The sequence below is a fragment of the Salmo trutta genome, chromosome 29 (genome assembly GCF_901001165.1).
Source record: "Salmo trutta chromosome 29, fSalTru1.1, whole genome shotgun sequence".
Taxonomy (NCBI): domain Eukaryota; kingdom Metazoa; phylum Chordata; class Actinopteri; order Salmoniformes; family Salmonidae; genus Salmo; species Salmo trutta.
Window position 1 is genome coordinate 5,200,011 of NC_042985.1, and position 18,981 is coordinate 5,218,991.

Below are 18,981 nucleotides of genomic sequence, written 5' to 3' on the forward strand. Positions count from 1 at the left end.
CACACACACACACACACACACACACACGCACACACACGCACACACACACGCGTACGCACACACACACACACGCACACACACACACACACACACACACACACACACACACACACACACACACACACACACACACACACGCACACACACGCGTACGCACACACACACACGCACACACACGCGCACACACGCGCGCACACGCATACACACACACACACAAACTTCATTAAAATGTGCTACGTACAACTACACACATACACTATATATTGATATAAACATTTCCTCTCCCACTACTAGGACTATATCAGAAGGTGTACTGAACATTCAAACTAAAGACACGTGGCGTGCACTGTACCTCGGTTGATACCACTCAACCAGTCATTGGCTGAGAGGGCAGGCTCGGTCCCTGCCGTCATTGGATAGATGTCCTCCTGGTACGTCTCTGACTGCAACACCAGGAGAGACAGAGTGAGAGCATGTTCCAATACTTTAAGATCTCTGTTTCTTCCCAAGGGTGCACATGTTTGTTCCAACCCTGCACTGATTCAACATTCAATCTGATTCAACTGCCCTGCATTAGATGAATGAGGTGTGTTAGTGCAGGGCTGTAACAAATATGTGCACACACCCTAAGGTCTTTCTGGGAATGGATTGAGAAACACTGCTATATGAAGTGAGAGGGAGAAGGGCATCCCCACTGACACTGACCCTCCTTGGTACTATCATGGAGATGGGCTCGATCAGCCCCTTCAGCGTCACCAGCTTGTAGAAGCGAAACACCTCGCAGGCCGTTACGTCCAGCCCATGTTTAGGCATCACACCTGAGGAGGGAATCGCCACAGTCCTGTTACTGTATAACATTACCTTAGACATCACCATAGTGATGTTACTGTATAGCATTACCTTAGATATCACCATAGTCCTGTTAATGTATAACATTACCTTAGATATTACCATAGTGATGTTACTGTATAACATTACCTTAGATATCACCATAGTCCTGTTACTGTATAACATTACCTTAGACATCACCATAGTCCTGTTACCGTATAACATTACATTAGATATTACCATAGTGATGTTACTGTATAACATTACCTTAGATATCCCCATAGTCCTGTTACTATATAACATTACCTTAGATATCCCCATAGTGATGTTACTGTATAACATTACCTTAGACATCACCATAGTCCTGTTACTGTATAACATTACCTTAGACATCACCATAGTCCTGTTACTGTATAACATTACCTTAGACATCACCATAGTCCTGTTACTGTATAACATTACCTTAGATATCCCCATAGTCCTGTTACTGTATAACATTACCTTAGACATCACCATAGTCCTGTTACTGTATAACATTACCTTAGATATTACCATAGTCCTGTTACTGTATAACATTACCTTAGACATCACCATAGTCCTGTTACTGTATAACATTACCTTAGACATCACCATAGTCCTGTTAATGTATAACATTACCTTAGATATTACCATAGTGATGTTACTGTATAACATTACCTTAGATATCACCATAGTCCTGTTACTGTATAACATTACCTTAGACATCACCATAGTCCTGTTACCGTATAACATTACATTAGATATTACCATAGTGATGTTACTGTATAACATTACCTTAGATATCCCCATAGTCCTGTTACTATATAACATTACCTTAGATATCCCCATAGTGATGTTACTGTATAACATTACCTTAGACATCACCATAGTCCTGTTACTGTATAACATTACCTTAGACATCACCATAGTCCTGTTACTGTATAACATTACCTTAGACATCACCATAGTCCTGTTACTGTATAACATTACCTTAGATATCCCCATAGTCCTGTTACTGTATAACATTACCTTAGACATCACCATAGTCCTGTTACTGTATAACATTACCTTAGATATTACCATAGTCCTGTTACTGTATAACATTACCTTAGACATCACCATAGTCCTGTTACCGTATAACATTACATTAGATATTACCATAGTGATGTTACTGTATAACATTACCTTAGATATCCCCATAGTCCTGTTACTATATAACATTACCTTAGATATCCCCATAGTGATGTTACTGTATAACATTACCTTAGACATCACCATAGTCCTGTTACTGTATAACATTACCTTAGACATCACCATAGTCCTGTTACTGTATAACATTACCTTAGACATCACCATAGTCCTGTTACTGTATAACATTACCTTAGATATCCCCATAGTCCTGTTACTGTATAACATTACCTTAGACATCACCATAGTCCTGTTACTGTATAACATTACCTTAGATATTACCATAGTCCTGTTACTGTATAACATTACCTTAGACATCACCATAGTCCTGTTACTGTATAACATTACCTTAGACATCACCATAGTCCTGTTACTGTAGAACATTACCTTAGACATCCCCATAGTCCTGTTACTATATAACATTACCTTAGATATCACCATAGTGATGTTACTGTATAACATTACCTTAGACATCACCATAGTCCTGTTACTGTATAACATTACCTTAGACATCACCATAGTCCTGTTACTGTATAACATTACCTTAGACATCACCATAGTCCTGTTACTGTATAACATTACCTTAGATATTGCCATAGTGATGTTACTGTATAACATTACCTTAGACATCACCATAGTCCTGTTACTGTATAACATTACCTTAGACATCACCATAGTCCTGTTACTGTATAACATTACCTTAGACATTACCATAGTGATATTACTGTATAACATTACCTTAGATATCACCATAGTCCTGTTACTGTATAACATTACCTTAGACATCACCATAGTGATGTTACTGTATAACAATACCTTAGACATCACCATAGTCCTGTTACTGTATAACATTACCTTAGACCTGTTACTGTATAACATTGCCTTAGACATCCCCACAGTGATGTTACTGTATAACATTGCCTTAGACATCACCATAGTGATGTTACTGTATAACATTACCTTAGACATCACCATAGTCCTGTTACTGTATAACATTACCTTAGACATCACCATAGTCCTGTTACTGTATAACATTACCTTAGATATCACCATAGTCCTGTTACTGTATAACATTACCTTAGATATCCCCATAGTCCTGTTACTGTATAACATTACCTTAGATATCCCCATAGTGATGTTACTGTATAACATTACATTAGATATCACCATAGTCCTGTTACTGTATAACATTACCTTAGACATCACCATAGTGATGTTACTGTATAACATTACCTTAGACATCACCATAGTCCTGTTACTGTATAACATTACCTTAGACATCACCATAGTCCTGTTACTGTATAACATTACCTTAGATATTACCATAGTCCTGTTACTGTATAACATTACCTTAGACATCACCATAGTCCTGTTACTGTATAACATTACCTTAGACATCACCATAGTGATGTTACTGTATAACATTACCTTAGACATCACCATAGTCCTGTTAATGTATAACATTACCTTAGATATTACCATGGTGATGTTACTGTATGACATTACCTTAGACATCACCATAGTGATGTTACTGTATGACATTACCTTAGACATCACCATAGTCCTGTTACTGTATAACATTACCTTAGATATCCCCATAGTCCTGTTACTGTATAACATTACCTTAGATATCCCCATAGTGATGTTACTGTATAACATTACCTTAGATATCACCATAGTCCTGTTACTGTATAACATTACCTTAGATATTACCATAGTCCTGTTACTGTATAACATTACCTTAGACATCACCATTGTCCTGTTACTGTATAACATTACCTTAGATATTACCATAGTCCTGTTACTGTATAACATTTCCTTAGACATCACCATAGTCCTGTTACTGTATAACATTACCTTAGATATTGCCATAGTGATGTTACTGTATAACATTACCTTAGATATCACCATAGTGATGTTACTGTATAACATTACCTTAGATATCACCATAGTCCTGTTACTGTATAACATTACCTTAGACATTACCATAGTGATATTACTGTATAACATTACCTTAGACATCACCATAGTGATGTTACTGTATAACATTACCTTAGACATCACCATAGTGATATTACTGCATAACATGACCTTTTAAAATCATTGATGACATTTCCATAGATTTTTCACTCAGAAAAAGAGCAACAACATTACTGAATGAAAGCTGAGATATGGCTGAGTAAACAAACCCAAACCCTTGGTCTCTGTCTGTAAGGGTCGGGCCCCGGTGAGTCAATTCAATTCAATTCGCTTTATTGGCATGACGTAACAATGTACATATTGCCAAAGCTTACTTTGGATATTTACAATATAAAACTAAATAAAAATGAGAATCAAAAATTGTCAACGGGACAACAGTAACAACAATAACCAACGGTCAATATAACCATACATTCAACAATAGTAATAATCATACAGTTGAGGACATGTGCAGGTTTATTGGTCTGTCAGACACTGTCCCTCAACTTATGGCAGGCAGCAATGTAGTGCGCTGCCAACCCACAGCTCTCTGTGTCCTCCCCCAACAGGATGGGTAGCCTATCCTCATCAGAGAGGTCTTTGAAACCTTGAATAAGGGTTTCAAATTTGGGGAAATGACACTCTCTAATTGTTTTATATTTTTGACATTTTGTCAGGAAATGCAGCTCCGTCTCAGGTTCTGCTGTTGTGCAGTGGTTGCACAGCCTTTCCTCTACAGGGAGCCAGGTTTTCCTCTGTCTACCCTTCTCAATGGCAAGGTTGTGCTCACTGAGCCTGTACTTTGTCAAGGTTTTTCTAAGGTTTTGATCAGTAACCATGGTCAAATATTTAGCCATAGTGTACTGTCGATTTAGGGCCAGATAGCACTGCATTTTGCTTTGTGTTTGTGCTTGTGTTTCCCAATAAGCAATGTAGTTTTGTTTTGACTGTGTTGTAATTTGGTTTATTCTGATTGATTGGATGTTCTGGTCCTGAGGCTTCAGTGTGTTAGTAGAACAGCTTTGTGAACTCAGCCCCAGGACCAGCTGGATGAGGGGACTCTTTTCTTTGCTCAGCTCTTGGCATTGCAGGGCTTGGTAATGAGTCTGTCACTTACCAAGGCCTTTCTGTGGGGCAGGGGAGCGGAACTCCATGAGATACTGCAGGTAGGGCTTCTCTGTGGTGATCTCATAGTAACGGATGTTGCCATCGCCCTGTGAATGGAACGGATGTGTTTGTTTACTATCTGACCCAGATGTCTTCCAATACATGTACATATATGTTTGACCTTCACTGTTACTGACAGGGCTTGTTGATGAAACAGAAAGGGAATACCATCATTGAATCAGGGAATGTAAAATACTATTTAAGAATATTTTTGGTTAACGAGTTAACGTTTTCCATACACAATGGTCTCACATCTACTTAAACTAATCAAATGACGTCTCACATCTACCTAAACCAATCAAAGGACTAATTTGTCTTTAAAAAAAAGAATCCACTACATGAGTCCACACTATTCATTGTGTTGTGTAAGGGGTAGTGCTCACCTTTCCTGCCAGGTACAGCATGTGTGTGTCTGCATCATAGAAAGGAAACAGCAGCCCTGAGAGACCGTCTATCTCCTCTTCTACCATGGGCATAGACAGGTCCTCCTGTGGGACCACACACACACACACACACACACACACACACACACACACACACACACACACACACACACACACACACACACACACACACACACACACACACACACACACACACACACACACACACACACACACACAGGGATCAGACATTGTTCCTGAACACACACTAATAAGGACACACATAATCCTTAATTGAGGATATACACACAAGTGCAGTTGCACACACACACACACACACACACACACACACACACACACACACACACACACACACACACACACACACACACACACACACACACACACACACACACACCCAAGGGGACACATACAGTCCCACATCTCAGCAGGGGTCCCCGGCTGCCTCACCTGATCCCACAGTGCAATCTGTCTGGTGTTCCACCGGGACACACCTGTTGTCAGCAGCCGCTTCATGTTGCCCAGGAACACCACTCTGTTCACCCTGTGGTTCTTACAGCTGGCGTGCTGGTGGGGATCAATCACACAAAGACTCTACTGTAATGGGGCATTATGTTCACTCTAAATGTGGGGAACAATCACACAGAGACTACTGTAACGGGGCATTATATTCACTCTAAATGTGGGGAACAATCACACAGAGACTCTACTGTAATGGGGCATTATATTCACTCTAAATGTGGGGAACAATCACACAGAGACTACTGTAATGGGGCATTATATTCACTCTAAATGTGGGGAACAATCACACAGAGACTCTACTGTAATGGGGCATTATATTCACTCTAAATGTGGGGAACAATCACACAGAGACTACTGTAATCGGGCATTATATTCACTCTAAATGTGGGGAAAAATCACACAGAGACTACTGTAACGGGGCATTATATTCACTCTAAATGTGGGGAACAATCACACAGAGACTCTACTGTAATGGGGCATTATATTCACTCTAAATGTGGGGAACAATCACACAGAGACTACTGTAATGGGGCATTATATTCACTCTAAATGTGGGGAACAATCACACAGAGACTACTGTAATGGGGCATTATATTCACTCTAAATGTGGGGAACAATCACACAGAGACTCTACTGTAATGGGGCATTATATTCACTCTAAATGTGGGGAACAATCACACAGAGACTACTGTAATGGGGCATTATATTCACTCTAAATGTGGGGAACAATCACACAGAGACTCTACTGTAATGGGGCATTATATTCACTCTAAATGTGGGGAACAATCACACAGAGACTACTGTAATCGGGCATTATATTCACTCTAAATGTGGGGAAAAATCACACAGAGACTACTGTAACGGGGCATTATATTCACTCTAAATGTGGGGAACAATCACACAGAGACTCTACTGTAATGGGGCATTATATTCACTCTAAATGTGGGGAACAATCACACAGAGACTACTGTAATGGGGCATTATATTCACTCTAAATGTGGGGAACAATCACACAGAGACTCTACTGTAATGGGGCATTATATTCACTCTAAATGTGGGGAACAATCACACAGAGACTCTACTGTAATGGGCATTATATTCACTCTAAATGTGGGAACAATCACACAGAGACTACTGTAACAGGGCATTATATTCACTCTAAATGTGGGGAACAATCACACAGAGACTACTGTAACGGGGCATTATGTTCACTCTAAATGTGGGGAACAATCACACAGAGACTCTACTGTAATGGGGCATTACATTCACTCTAAATGTGGGGAACAATCACACAGAGACTACTGTAATGGGACATTATATTCACTCTAAATGTGGGGAATAATCACACAGAGACTCTACTGTAATGGGCATTATATTCACTCTAAATGTGGGGAACAATCACACAGAAACTCTACTGTAACGGGGCATTATATTCACTCTAAATGTGGGAACAATCACACAGAGGCTACTGTATTGGGGCATTATATTCACTCTAAATGTGGGGAACAATCACACAGAGACTCTACTGTAATGGGGCATTATATGCACTCTAAATGTGGGGAACAATCACACAGAGACTACTGTAATGGGGCATTATATTCACTGTAAATGTGGGGAACAATCACACAGAGACTCTACTGTAATGGGGCATTATATTCACTCTAAATGTGGGGAACAATCACACAGAGACTCTACTGTAATGGGGCATTATATTCACTCTAAATGTGGGGAACAATCACACAGACTCTTCTATAATGGGGCATTATATTCACTCTAAATGTGGGGAACAATCACACAGAGACTCTACTGTAATGGGGCATTATATTCACTCTAAATGTGGGGAACAATCACACAGAGACTACTGTAATGGGGCATTATATTCACTCTAAATGTGGGGAACAATCACACAGAGACTCTACTGTAATGGGGCATTATATTCACTCTAAATGTGGGGAACAATCACACAGAGACTACTGTAATGGGGCATTATATTCACTCTAAATGTGGGGAACAATAACACAGAGACTACTGTAATGGGGCATTATGTTCACTCTAAATGTGGGGAACAATCACACAGACTCTTCTATAATGGGGCATTATATTCACTCTAAATGTGGGGAACAATCACACAGAGACTACTGTAATGGGGCATTATATTCACTCTAAATGTGGGGAACAATCACACAGAGACTACTGTAATGGGGCATTATATTCACTCTAAATGTGGGGAACAATCACACAGAGACTCTACTGTAATGGGGCACTATATTCACTCTAAATGTGGGGAACAATCACACAGACTCTTCTAAAATGGGGCATTATATTCACTCTAAATGTGGGGAACAATCCCACAGAGACTACTGTAATGGGGCATTATATTCACTCTAAATGTTGGGAACAATCACACAGAGACTCTACTGTAAAGGGGCATTATATTCACTCTAAATGTGGGGAACAATCACACAGAGACTACTGTAATGGGGCATTATATTCACTCTAAATGTTGGGAACAATCACACAGAGACTCTACTGTAACGGGGCATTATATTCACTCTAAATGTGGGGAACAATCACACAGAGACTCTACTGTAACGGGGCATTATATTCACTCTAAATGTGGGGAACAATCACACAGAGACTCTACTGTAATGGGGCCTTATATTCACTCTAAATGTTGGGAACAAACACAAAGAGACTCTACTGTAATGGGGCATTATATTAACTCGTTTAGATGTACTCTGTAAAGGAGATACATAGTGAAACCTTGTCTCTGTAAAGGAGATACATAATGAAACCTTGTCTGTAAAATAGATAAATAATGAAACCTTGTCTCTGTAAAGGAGGTAAATAGTAAAACCTTGTCTCTGTAAACAAAGTAAATAGTGAAACCTTGTCTCTGTAAACAAAGTAAATACTGAAACTTGTCTCTGTAAACAAAGTAAATAGTGAAACCTTGTCTCTGTAAAGGAGGTAAATAGTGAAACCTTGTCTTTGTGAAGGATGTAAATAGTGAAACCTTGTCTTTGTGAAGGATGTAAATAGTGAAACTTGTCTCTGTAAACAAAGTAAATAGTGAAACTTATCTCTGTAATCAAAGTAATTAGTGAAACCTTGTCTCTGTAAACAAAGTAAATAGTGAAACTTGTCTCTGTAAACAAAGTAAATAGTGAAACCTTGTCTCTGTAAAGGAGGTAAATAGTGAGACCTTGTCTTTGTGAAGGATGTAAATAGTGAAACTTGTCTCTGTAAACAAAGTAAATAGTGAAACCTTGTGTCTGTGAAGGAGGTAAATAGTGAAACCTTGTCTCTGTGAAGGAGGTAAATAGTGAAACCTTGTCTCTGTAAAAGAGGTAAATAGTGAAACCATCTATCTGTGAAGGAGAAAAATAGTGAAACCTTGTCTCTGTGTAGGAGGTAAATAGTGAAACCTTGTCTCTGTGAAGGAGGTAAATAGTGACTCTTGTCTCTGTAAACAAAGTAAAAAGTGAAATCTTGTCTCTGTAAACAAAGTAAATAGTGAAACCTTGTGTCTGTTAAGGAAGTAAATAGTGAAACCTTGTGTCTGTTAAGGAGGTAAATAGTGAAACCTTGTCTCTGTAAAGGAAGTAAATAGTGAAACCTTGTCTCTGTGAAGGAGGTAAATAGTGAAACCTTGTCTCTGTTAAGGAGGTAAATAGTGAAACCTTGTCTCTGTGAAGGAGGTAAATAGTGAAACCTTGTCTCTGTTAAGGAGGTAAATAGTGAAACCTTGTCTCTGTAAAGGAGGTAAATAGGGAAACCTTGTCTCTGTTAAGGAGGTAAATAGTGAAACCTTGTCTCTGTGAAGGAGGTAAATAGTGAAACCTTGTCTCTGTAAAGGAGGTAAATAGTGAAACCTTGTCTCTGTTAAGGAGGTAAATAGTGAAACCTTGTCTCTGTTAAGGAGGTAAATAGTGAAACCTTGTCTCTGTTAAGGAGGTAAATAGTGAAACCTTGTCTCTCTGAAGGAGGTAAATAGTGAAACCTTGTCTCTGTGAAGGAGGTAAATAGTGAAACCTTGTCTCTGTAAAGGAGGTAAATAGTGAAACCTTGTCTCTGTTAAGGAGGTAAATAGTGAAACCTTGTCTCTGTTAAGGAGGTAAATAGTGAAACCTTGTCTCTCTGAAGGAGGTAAATAGTGAAACCTTGTCTCTGTAAAGGAAGTAAATAGTGAAACCTTGTCTCTGTAAAGGAGGTAAATAGTGAAACTTTCTCTGCCCGCTGTAAGACTGACCTGTAAGACTCTCCCAGAGCGGGGCTCGATGACACGCAGCTTCTTGTCCTTACAGCTGGTGGCCAGCAGGCTGCCGTCTGTGTTGAAGGACATACACACGATGACGTCAGAGTGACAGTCGATCATCTTCACCGGCTCACCTATCTCCAGGTTCCAGATCAGGATCTGGATGGGACGGGCAGGGAATCATATCAACTGTCAGATTTGATCTTCGAAGAAAAGGGAGTGAAATGGGCAAAGACTACCCCTGAACTCCAATAAAAACACATTTTATTTTTGTTTTTACTATTACAAATAGTTTTGTTACGTTGTGCTACGGTGTGCGCCAATGAATATGACCCTGTTGTGTATACCTTACAGTCATAGCCAGTGATCTGTGATGATACCTTACAGTCATAGCTAGTGATCTGTGATGATACCTTACAGTCATAGCCAGTGATCTGTGATGATACCTTACAGTCATAGCCAGTGATCTGTGATGATACCTTACAGTCATAGCTAGTGATCTGTGATGATACCTTACAGTCATAGCTAGTGATCTGTGATGATACCTTACAGTCATAGCCAGTGATCTGTGATGATACCTTACAGTCATAGCCAGTGATCTGTGATGATACCTTACAGTCATAGCCAGTGATCTGTGATGGTACCTTACAGTCATAGCCAGTGATCTGTGATGATACCTTACAGTCATAGCCAGTGATCTGTGATGCAACCTTACAGTCATAGCCAGTGATCTGTGATGATACCTTACAGTCATAGCTAGTGATCTGTGATGATACCTTACAGTCATGGCTAGTGATCTGTGATGATACCTTACAGTCATAGTTAGTGATCTGTGATGATACCTTACAGTCATAGCCAGTGATCTGTGATGATACCTTACAGTCATAGCCAGTGATCTGTGATGATACCTTACAGTCATAGCCAGTGATCTGTGATGATACCTTAAAGCCATAGCCAGTGATCTGTGATGATACCTTACAGTCATAGCCAGTGATCTGTGATGATACCTTACAGTCATAGCCAGTGATCTGTGATGATACCTTACAGTCATAGCCAGTGATCTGTGATGATACCTTACAGTCATAGCCAGTGATCTGTGATGATACCTTACAGTCATAGCCAGTGATCTGTGATGATACCTTACAGTCATAGCCAGTGATCTGTAATGATCCCTTACAGTCATAGCCAGTGATCTGTGATGATACCTTACAGTCATAGCCAGTGATCTGTGATGATACCTTAAAGCCATAGCTAGTGATCTGTGATGATACCTGACAGTCATAGCCAGTGATCTGTGATGATACCTTACAGTCATAGCCAGTGATCTGTGATGATACCTTACAGTCATAGCCAGTGATCTGTGATGATACCTTACAGTCATAGCTAGTGATCTGTGATGATACCTTAAAGCCATAGCCAGTGATCTGTGATGATACCTTACAGTCATAGCCAGTGATCTGTGATGATACCTTACAGTCATAGCCAGTGATCTGTGATGATACCTTACAGTCATAGCCAGTGATCTGTGATGATACCTTATAGCCATAGCTAGTGATCTGTGATGATACCTTACAGTCATAGCCAGTGATCTGTGATGATACCTTAAAGCCATAGCTAGTGATCTGTGATGATACCTTAAAGCCATAGCCAGTGATCTGTGATGATACCTTAAAGCCATAGCTAGTGATCTGTGATGATACCTTACAGTCATAGCCAGTGTTCTGTGATGATACCTTAAAGCCATAGCTAGTGATCTGTGATGGTACCTTACAGTCATAGCCAGTGATCTGTGATGATACCTTATAGTCATAGCCAGCGCTGAAGAGGATTCCACTGCTGGTGGGGTGCCACTCGATGAGGCCCACACGCCTGCTGTGTCCATACAGCTCCATCATGGCCTCTGTCATATTTCGCCTCAGCCCTCCCTCTGGGATCTCCCATACTCGTACCTGGCACACACACAAGTGCACACACACACAAGTGCACACACACACACACACACTCACACACACACACACACACACACACACACACACACACACATGAACACACACACACAAACACAATACGCATAATCTTTAGTAAACAAATTCACAAAATTCATTTGAATTACTGTTTCATTCTTTGTTAGAGTACCTTTGATACTTCAATGTCAACCTAACGTTTAGACCTTTGATACTTTAGCCAGTCATACACTCGTCTCTCCAATGTAATCATGATCCTATTTGTGATCAGATTGACAGTTTGTATATGTGTATTGAAGATGTCAGCATAGGGAGCTGCTGTATACTTGATGGAAAATAGACCATATAATCTGTGATGGAGCTCTGTGAGGGAACTCTGTTATGTAGTTCTGTGATGTAGCTCTGTGAGGGAGCTCTGTGAGGGAGCTATGTGAGGGAGCTATGTGAGGGAGCTATGTGATGGACCTCTGTGAGGGAGCTCTGTTAGGGAGCTCTGTTAGGGAGCTATGTGATGAAGCTCTGTGAGGGAGCTCTGTTAGGGAGCTCTGTGAGGGAGCTCTGTGAGGGAGCTCTGTTAGGGAGCTCTGTTAGGGAGCTCTGTGAGGGAGCACTGTGAGGGAGCTATGTGATAGAGCTCTGTGAGGGAGCTCTGTGAGGGAGCTCTGTGAGGTAGCTCTGTGAGGTAGCTCTGTGATGGAGCTCTGTGAGGGAGCTCTGTGAGGGAGCTCTGTGAGGGAGCTCAGTGATGGAGCTCTGTGATGTACTGAGGAGATTATCCTATAATAAGTGAAAGTACTACGGGAGGCAGAACTAACATACAGTTGAAGTCGGGGTTACATACACTCGTTTTTCAACCCCTCCACATATTTCTTGTTAACAAACTATAGTTTTGGCAAGTCAGTTAGGACATCTACTTTGTGCATGACACAAGTAATTTTTCCAACAATTGTTTATAGACAGATTATTTCACTTATAATTCACTGTATGACAATTCCAGTGGGTCAGAAGTTTACATACACTAAGTTGACTGTGCCTTTAAACAGCTTGAAAAATTCCAGAAAATGATGTTATGGCTTTAGTAGCTTCTGATAGGCTAATTGACCTAATTCGAGTCAATTGGAGGTGTACCTGTGGATGTATTACAAGGCCTACCTTCAAACTCAGTGCCTCTTTGCTTGACATCATGGGAAAATCAAAAGAAATCAGCCAAGACCTCAGAAAAAAATTGTAGACCTCCACAAGTCTGGTTCATCCTTTGGAGCAATTTCCAAACGCCTGAAGGTACCACGTTCATCTGTACAAACAATAGTACATAAGTATAAACACCATGGGACCACGCAGCTGTCATACTGCTCTGCGAAAAGTGCAAATTAATCCCAGAACAACAGCAAAGGACCTTGTGAAGATGCTGGAGGAAACAGGTACAAAAGTATCTATTTCCACAGTAAAACGAGTCCTATATCGACATAACCTGAAAGGCCGCTCAGCAAGGAAGAAGCCACTGCTCCAAAACCGCCATAAAAAAGCCAGACTACAGTTTGCAACTGCACATGGGGACAAAGATCGTACTTTTTGTAGAAATGTCCTCTGGTCTGATGAAACAAAAATAGAACTGTTTGGCCATCGTTATGTTTGGAGGAAAAAAGGGGAGGCTTGCAAGTCGAAGAACAGCATCCCAACCGTGAAGCATGGGGGTGGCAGCATCATGTTGTGGGGGTGTTTTGCTGCAGGAGGGACTGGTGCACTTCACAAAATAGATGGCATCATGAGAAAGGAAAATGATGTGGATATATTGAAGCAACATCTCAAGACATCAGTCAGGAAGTTAAAGCTTTGTCACAAATGGGTCTTCCAAATGGACAATGACCCCAAGCATACTAACAAAGTTGTGGCAAAATGGCTTAAGGACAACAAAGTCAAGGTACTGGAGTGTCCATCACAAAGCCCTGACCTCAATCCTATAGAAAATGTGTGGGCAGAACTGAAAAAGCAGGTGAGAGCAAGGAGGCCTACAAACCTGTCTCAGTTACACCAGCTCTGTCAGGATTAATGGGCCAAAGTTCACCCAACTTATTGTGGGAAGCTTGTGGAAGGCTACCCAAAACGTTTGACCAAAGTTAAACAATTTAAAGGCAGTGCTACCAAATACTAATTGAGTGTATGTAAACTTCTGACCCACTGGAAATGTGATGAAATAAATAAAAGCTGAAGTAAATCATTCTCTCTATTATTATTCTGACATTTCACATTCTTAAAATAAAGTGGTGATCCTAACTGACCTAAGACAGGGAATTTTTACTAGGATTGAAAGTCAGGTATTGTGAAAAACGGAGTTTAAATGTATTTGGATAAGGTGTATGTTAACTTCCAACTTCAACTGTAGCTGCACAGTCAATGAGTCAGCAGTTTACTGTGTGTGTGTGTGTGTGTGTGTGAGTGCGTGCGTGCGTGTGTGTGCGCACTTACAGAGGAATCTTCAGAGCAGGAAGCTATGATGTTTTCAAAGAAGGGATTCCATTTGATGTCCAGGACATTGCCTTGGTGGCCACACACTTTGGGGTGGTGGGGGTCGATGCGGCCGGCCTGAAATGAAACAACAAACATACTGATCATATATTGAGGAGAACAGACTTCAATGGCTCTCTATCACCATAATTGATATGTACATGACTATGTATTTTCCAAATGATGACATCACACATATATATAGGCCATATGTCAAGGTCCATTTTTTTATACCTTTATTTAACTAGGCAAGTTAGTTGAGAACAAATTCTTATTTACAATGACAGCCTACCCTGGCCAAACCAAGACAACACTGGGCCAATTGTGCACCACCCTATGGGACTCCCAATCACAGCCAGTTGTGATACAGCCTGGGATTGAACCAGGGTCTGTAGTGACACCTCTTGCACTGAGATTTACATTTTTTACATTTTAGTCATTTAGCAGACACTTATCCAGAGCAACTTACAGTAGTGAATGCATAACTTATATATATTCCCCCCCGTACTGGTCCCCCTTGGGAATCGAACCCACAACCCTGGCGTTGCAAACACCATGCTCTACCAACTGAGCCACACGGGACCATGCAGTGCCTTAGACCGCTGCGCCACTCGGGAGCCCTCAGAGGGCACCATTGAGTAACACAGCCATGTAAACAGTTAACACAACCCTACGTATGTCAAGGTCAGAGGGCACCACTGAGTAACACTAGCCATGTAAACAGTTAACACTGCCCTACATATGTCAAGGTCAGAGGGCACCACTGAGTAACACCAGCCATGTAAACAGTTAACACAACTCTACGTATGTCAAGGTCAGAGGGCACCACTGAGTAACACCAGCCATGTAAACAGTTAACACAACCCTACGTATGTTAAGGTCAGAGGGCACCACTGAGTAACACTAGCCATGTAAACAGTTAACACAACCCTACAAAATTGATTGGATAATTTGATGACCCCAGTCAAATAATGTCTCTTTTAAACGTTCACCCTTACAGATAAATGTTGACTTAGTGTAACTGAAGACTTGGGGTGCTAATAAACCATGATGAAAGTGTACTGATACTGTAACAATGTTATCCCCGCTGATCCTTCAATTACCAAACAAACTCAACACTTGGCTGTTAAAGTCCACAATCAACATAAACACAATGCAGCCGAGAAATACACATTGAAGAAATAACATAATTTCCTTTGTTTAAGAACCGGGCCAACCAAAGGATTGTTATTGCAATGTGCCTCTACGTCCACAGTGAGGTGCTGGATTAACAGACTTGGATGGATCATGGCTGAGACCTCTCAATGTTGGTCATGATGTCATGAATGTTTGATGTCACTTCAATCCACTGACCTCCTTCTTATTTCCTCAGAGACATATGGCTGAGAGCTTCAGGCCATGCCTGAGTGGAACTGGCTGTGTGTGTGCGTGCGTGCGTGCATTTTTATATTTATATATACAGTGCATTCGGAAAGTATTCAGACCACTTGACTTTTTCCATATTTTCTTACATTACTGCCTTATTCTCAAATTGATTAAATCATTTTTTCCCTCATCAATCTACACACAGTACCCCATAATGGCATTGCAAATGTATTAAAAAACGAAATCTTAAATATCACATCTACATAAGTATTCAGACCCTTTACACAGTACCTTGTTGAAGCACCTTTGGCAGTGATTACAGCTTTGAGTCTTCTTGGGTATGATGCTACAAGCTTGGCACACCTGTATTTGGGGAGTTTCTCCCATTCTTCTCTGCAGATCCTCTCAAGCTCTGTCAGGTTGGATGGGGAGCGACGCTGCACAGCTATTTTCAGGTCTCTCCAGAGATGTTTGATCGGGTTCAAGTCCAGCCTTGGCTGGGCCACTCAAGGACATTGAGACTTGGCCCGAAGCCACTCCTGTGTTGTCTTGGCTGTGTGCGTAGGGTCGTTGTCCTGTTGGAAGGTGAACCTTCACCACAGTCTGAGGTCCTGAGAGCTTTGGAGCAAGTTTTCATCAAGGATCTCTCTGTACGTTGCTCCATTCATCTTTCCCTCAATGCCGACTAGTCTCCCAGTCCCTGCCACCGATTGCTGCCAAAGGTGCTTCAACAAAGTACTGAATAAAGGGTCTGAATACGTATGTAAATGTTATATCTCAGTTTTTTATTTGTAATACATTTGCAAACATTTTTAAAAAGCATTTTTTTCTTCGTCATTATGGGGCATTGTGTGTAGATTGATAACTTATTTCAGTTTTTTTTAATCAATTTAAAATAAGGCTGTAACGTAACAAAATGTGGAAAAAGTCAATGGGTCTGAATACCTTCCGAATGCACTGTATATACTGTATTTGTGTGTGTGTGTGTGTGTGTGTGTGTGTGTGTGTGTGTGTGTGTGTGTGTGTGTGTGTGTGTGTGTGTGTGTGTGTGTGTGTGTGTGTGTGTGTGTGTATGGGTGTGACAAACCAAGGCCAGCATTCATAACTTGGAGTATCCTTTTCATGGCAGAACAGATTTACAGCTAAAGTCCCTACCCAGGCTTTTCAGAAAAAGAGTCCAATCTCAACAGCTTCCCACAGTAAAACTTTACCAACTTTAGTCAATTAGTGTGTCATTTTCTAATGTAGACTTTCTTCCAGAGATTTCTTCTATTGGCTCATCATCTCCTGCTTGATTTCCCATAGGTCCTCAATACTCAACAGACATGACAGATGTCACCGTTTTAATCAGAAATATTCATTCCTCATTAGCTGATGGAAAGTGGGGAACACATCTGATAAAATATTAAAACAAAGCTTGATATCATTTTGTAGAAGCATATTGGGCCTCAGTGTAAGTCTTACAGGATTATGCCATTATTAAATTGGTTATGGAATTCGAAGTCTTGGATGGATCACAATTCTGAGAAGGTGTGAATGAGACCTTGGGTTGAACCAGGTCCTCTGGGCATTCAGTACACTGGTTGGCTCCCTTTAACCTTTAAGGGTTAAAGACAAAAAACTTCCAATCAAAGACATTCTCATGATGTCACCTGAAGGTTACATCATATCTGTAGGACCAATGTCTCAGATTCACCTGAAGGTTACATCATATCTGTAGGACCAATGTCTCAGATTCACCTGAAGGTTACATCATATCTGTAGGTTTAATATCTCAGTTTCACCTGAAGGTTACATCATATCTGTAGGTTTAATATCTCAGATTCACCTGAAGGTTACATAATATCTGTAGGTTTAATATCTCAGTTTCACCTGAAGGTTACATAATATCTGTAGGTTTAATATCTCAGTTTCAGCTGAAGGTTATATCATATCTGTAGGTTTAATATCTCAGTTTCACCTGAAGGTTACATAATATCTGTAGGTTTAATATCTCAGTTTCACCTGAAGGTTACATAATATCTGTAGGTTTAATATCTCAGTTTCACCTGAAGGTTCCATAATATCTGTAGGTTTAATATCTCAGTTTCACCTGAAGGTTCCATAATATCTGTAGGTTTAATATCTCAGTTTCACCTGAAGGTTACATAATATCTGTAGGTTTAATATCTCAGTTTCACCTGAAGGTTACATAATATCTGTAGGTTTAATATCTCAGTTTCACCTGAAGGTTACATAATATCTGTAGGTTTAATATCTCAGTTTCACCTGAAGGTTCCATAATATCTGTAGGTTTAATATCTCAGTTTCACCTGAAGGTTCCATAATATCTGTAGGTTTAATATCTCAGTTTCACCTGAAGGTTCCATAATATCTGTAGGTTTAATATCTCAGTTTCACCTGAAGGTTCCATAATATCTGTAGGTTTAATATCTCAGTTTCACCTGAAGGTTCCATAATATCTGTAGGTTTAATATCTCAGTTTCACCTGAAGGTTACATCATATCTGTAGGTTTAATATCTCAGTTTCACCTGAAGGTTCCATAATATCTGTAGGTTTAATATCTCAGTTTCACCTGAATGTTCCATAATATCTGTAGGTTTAATATCTCAGTTTCACCTGAAGGTTACATAATATCTGTAGGTTTAATATCTCAGTTTCACCTGAAGGTTACATAATATCTGTAGGTTTAATATCTCAGTTTCACCTGAAGGTTACATCATATCTGTAGGTTTAATACCTCAGTTTCACCTGAAGGTTACATAATATCTGTAGGTTTAATATCTCAGTTTCACCTGAAGG

The 18,981-nt window shown here is 40.2% G+C and overlaps 1 protein-coding gene across 2 annotated transcripts in view; it reads right to left on the reverse strand.

Moving 5' to 3' along the window:
- The window catches only part of LOC115166802 (coronin-2B), a 96,014-nt gene that overhangs the window by 2,834 nt on the left and 74,199 nt on the right, over positions 1-18,981 (reverse strand). For both annotated transcript variants that reach the window (XM_029720631.1, XM_029720632.1), the window contains exons 3-10: positions 14,775-14,891; positions 12,144-12,293; positions 10,339-10,503; positions 6,015-6,131; positions 5,544-5,648; positions 5,111-5,207; positions 706-818; positions 353-443 (exon numbers count right to left, since the gene is read on the reverse strand). In XM_029720631.1, coding sequence (XP_029576491.1) covers positions 353-443; positions 706-818; positions 5,111-5,207; positions 5,544-5,648; positions 6,015-6,131; positions 10,339-10,503; positions 12,144-12,293; positions 14,775-14,891 — 955 coding nt within the window. The remainder of the gene's footprint in view (positions 1-352; positions 444-705; positions 819-5,110; positions 5,208-5,543; positions 5,649-6,014; positions 6,132-10,338; positions 10,504-12,143; positions 12,294-14,774; positions 14,892-18,981) is intronic.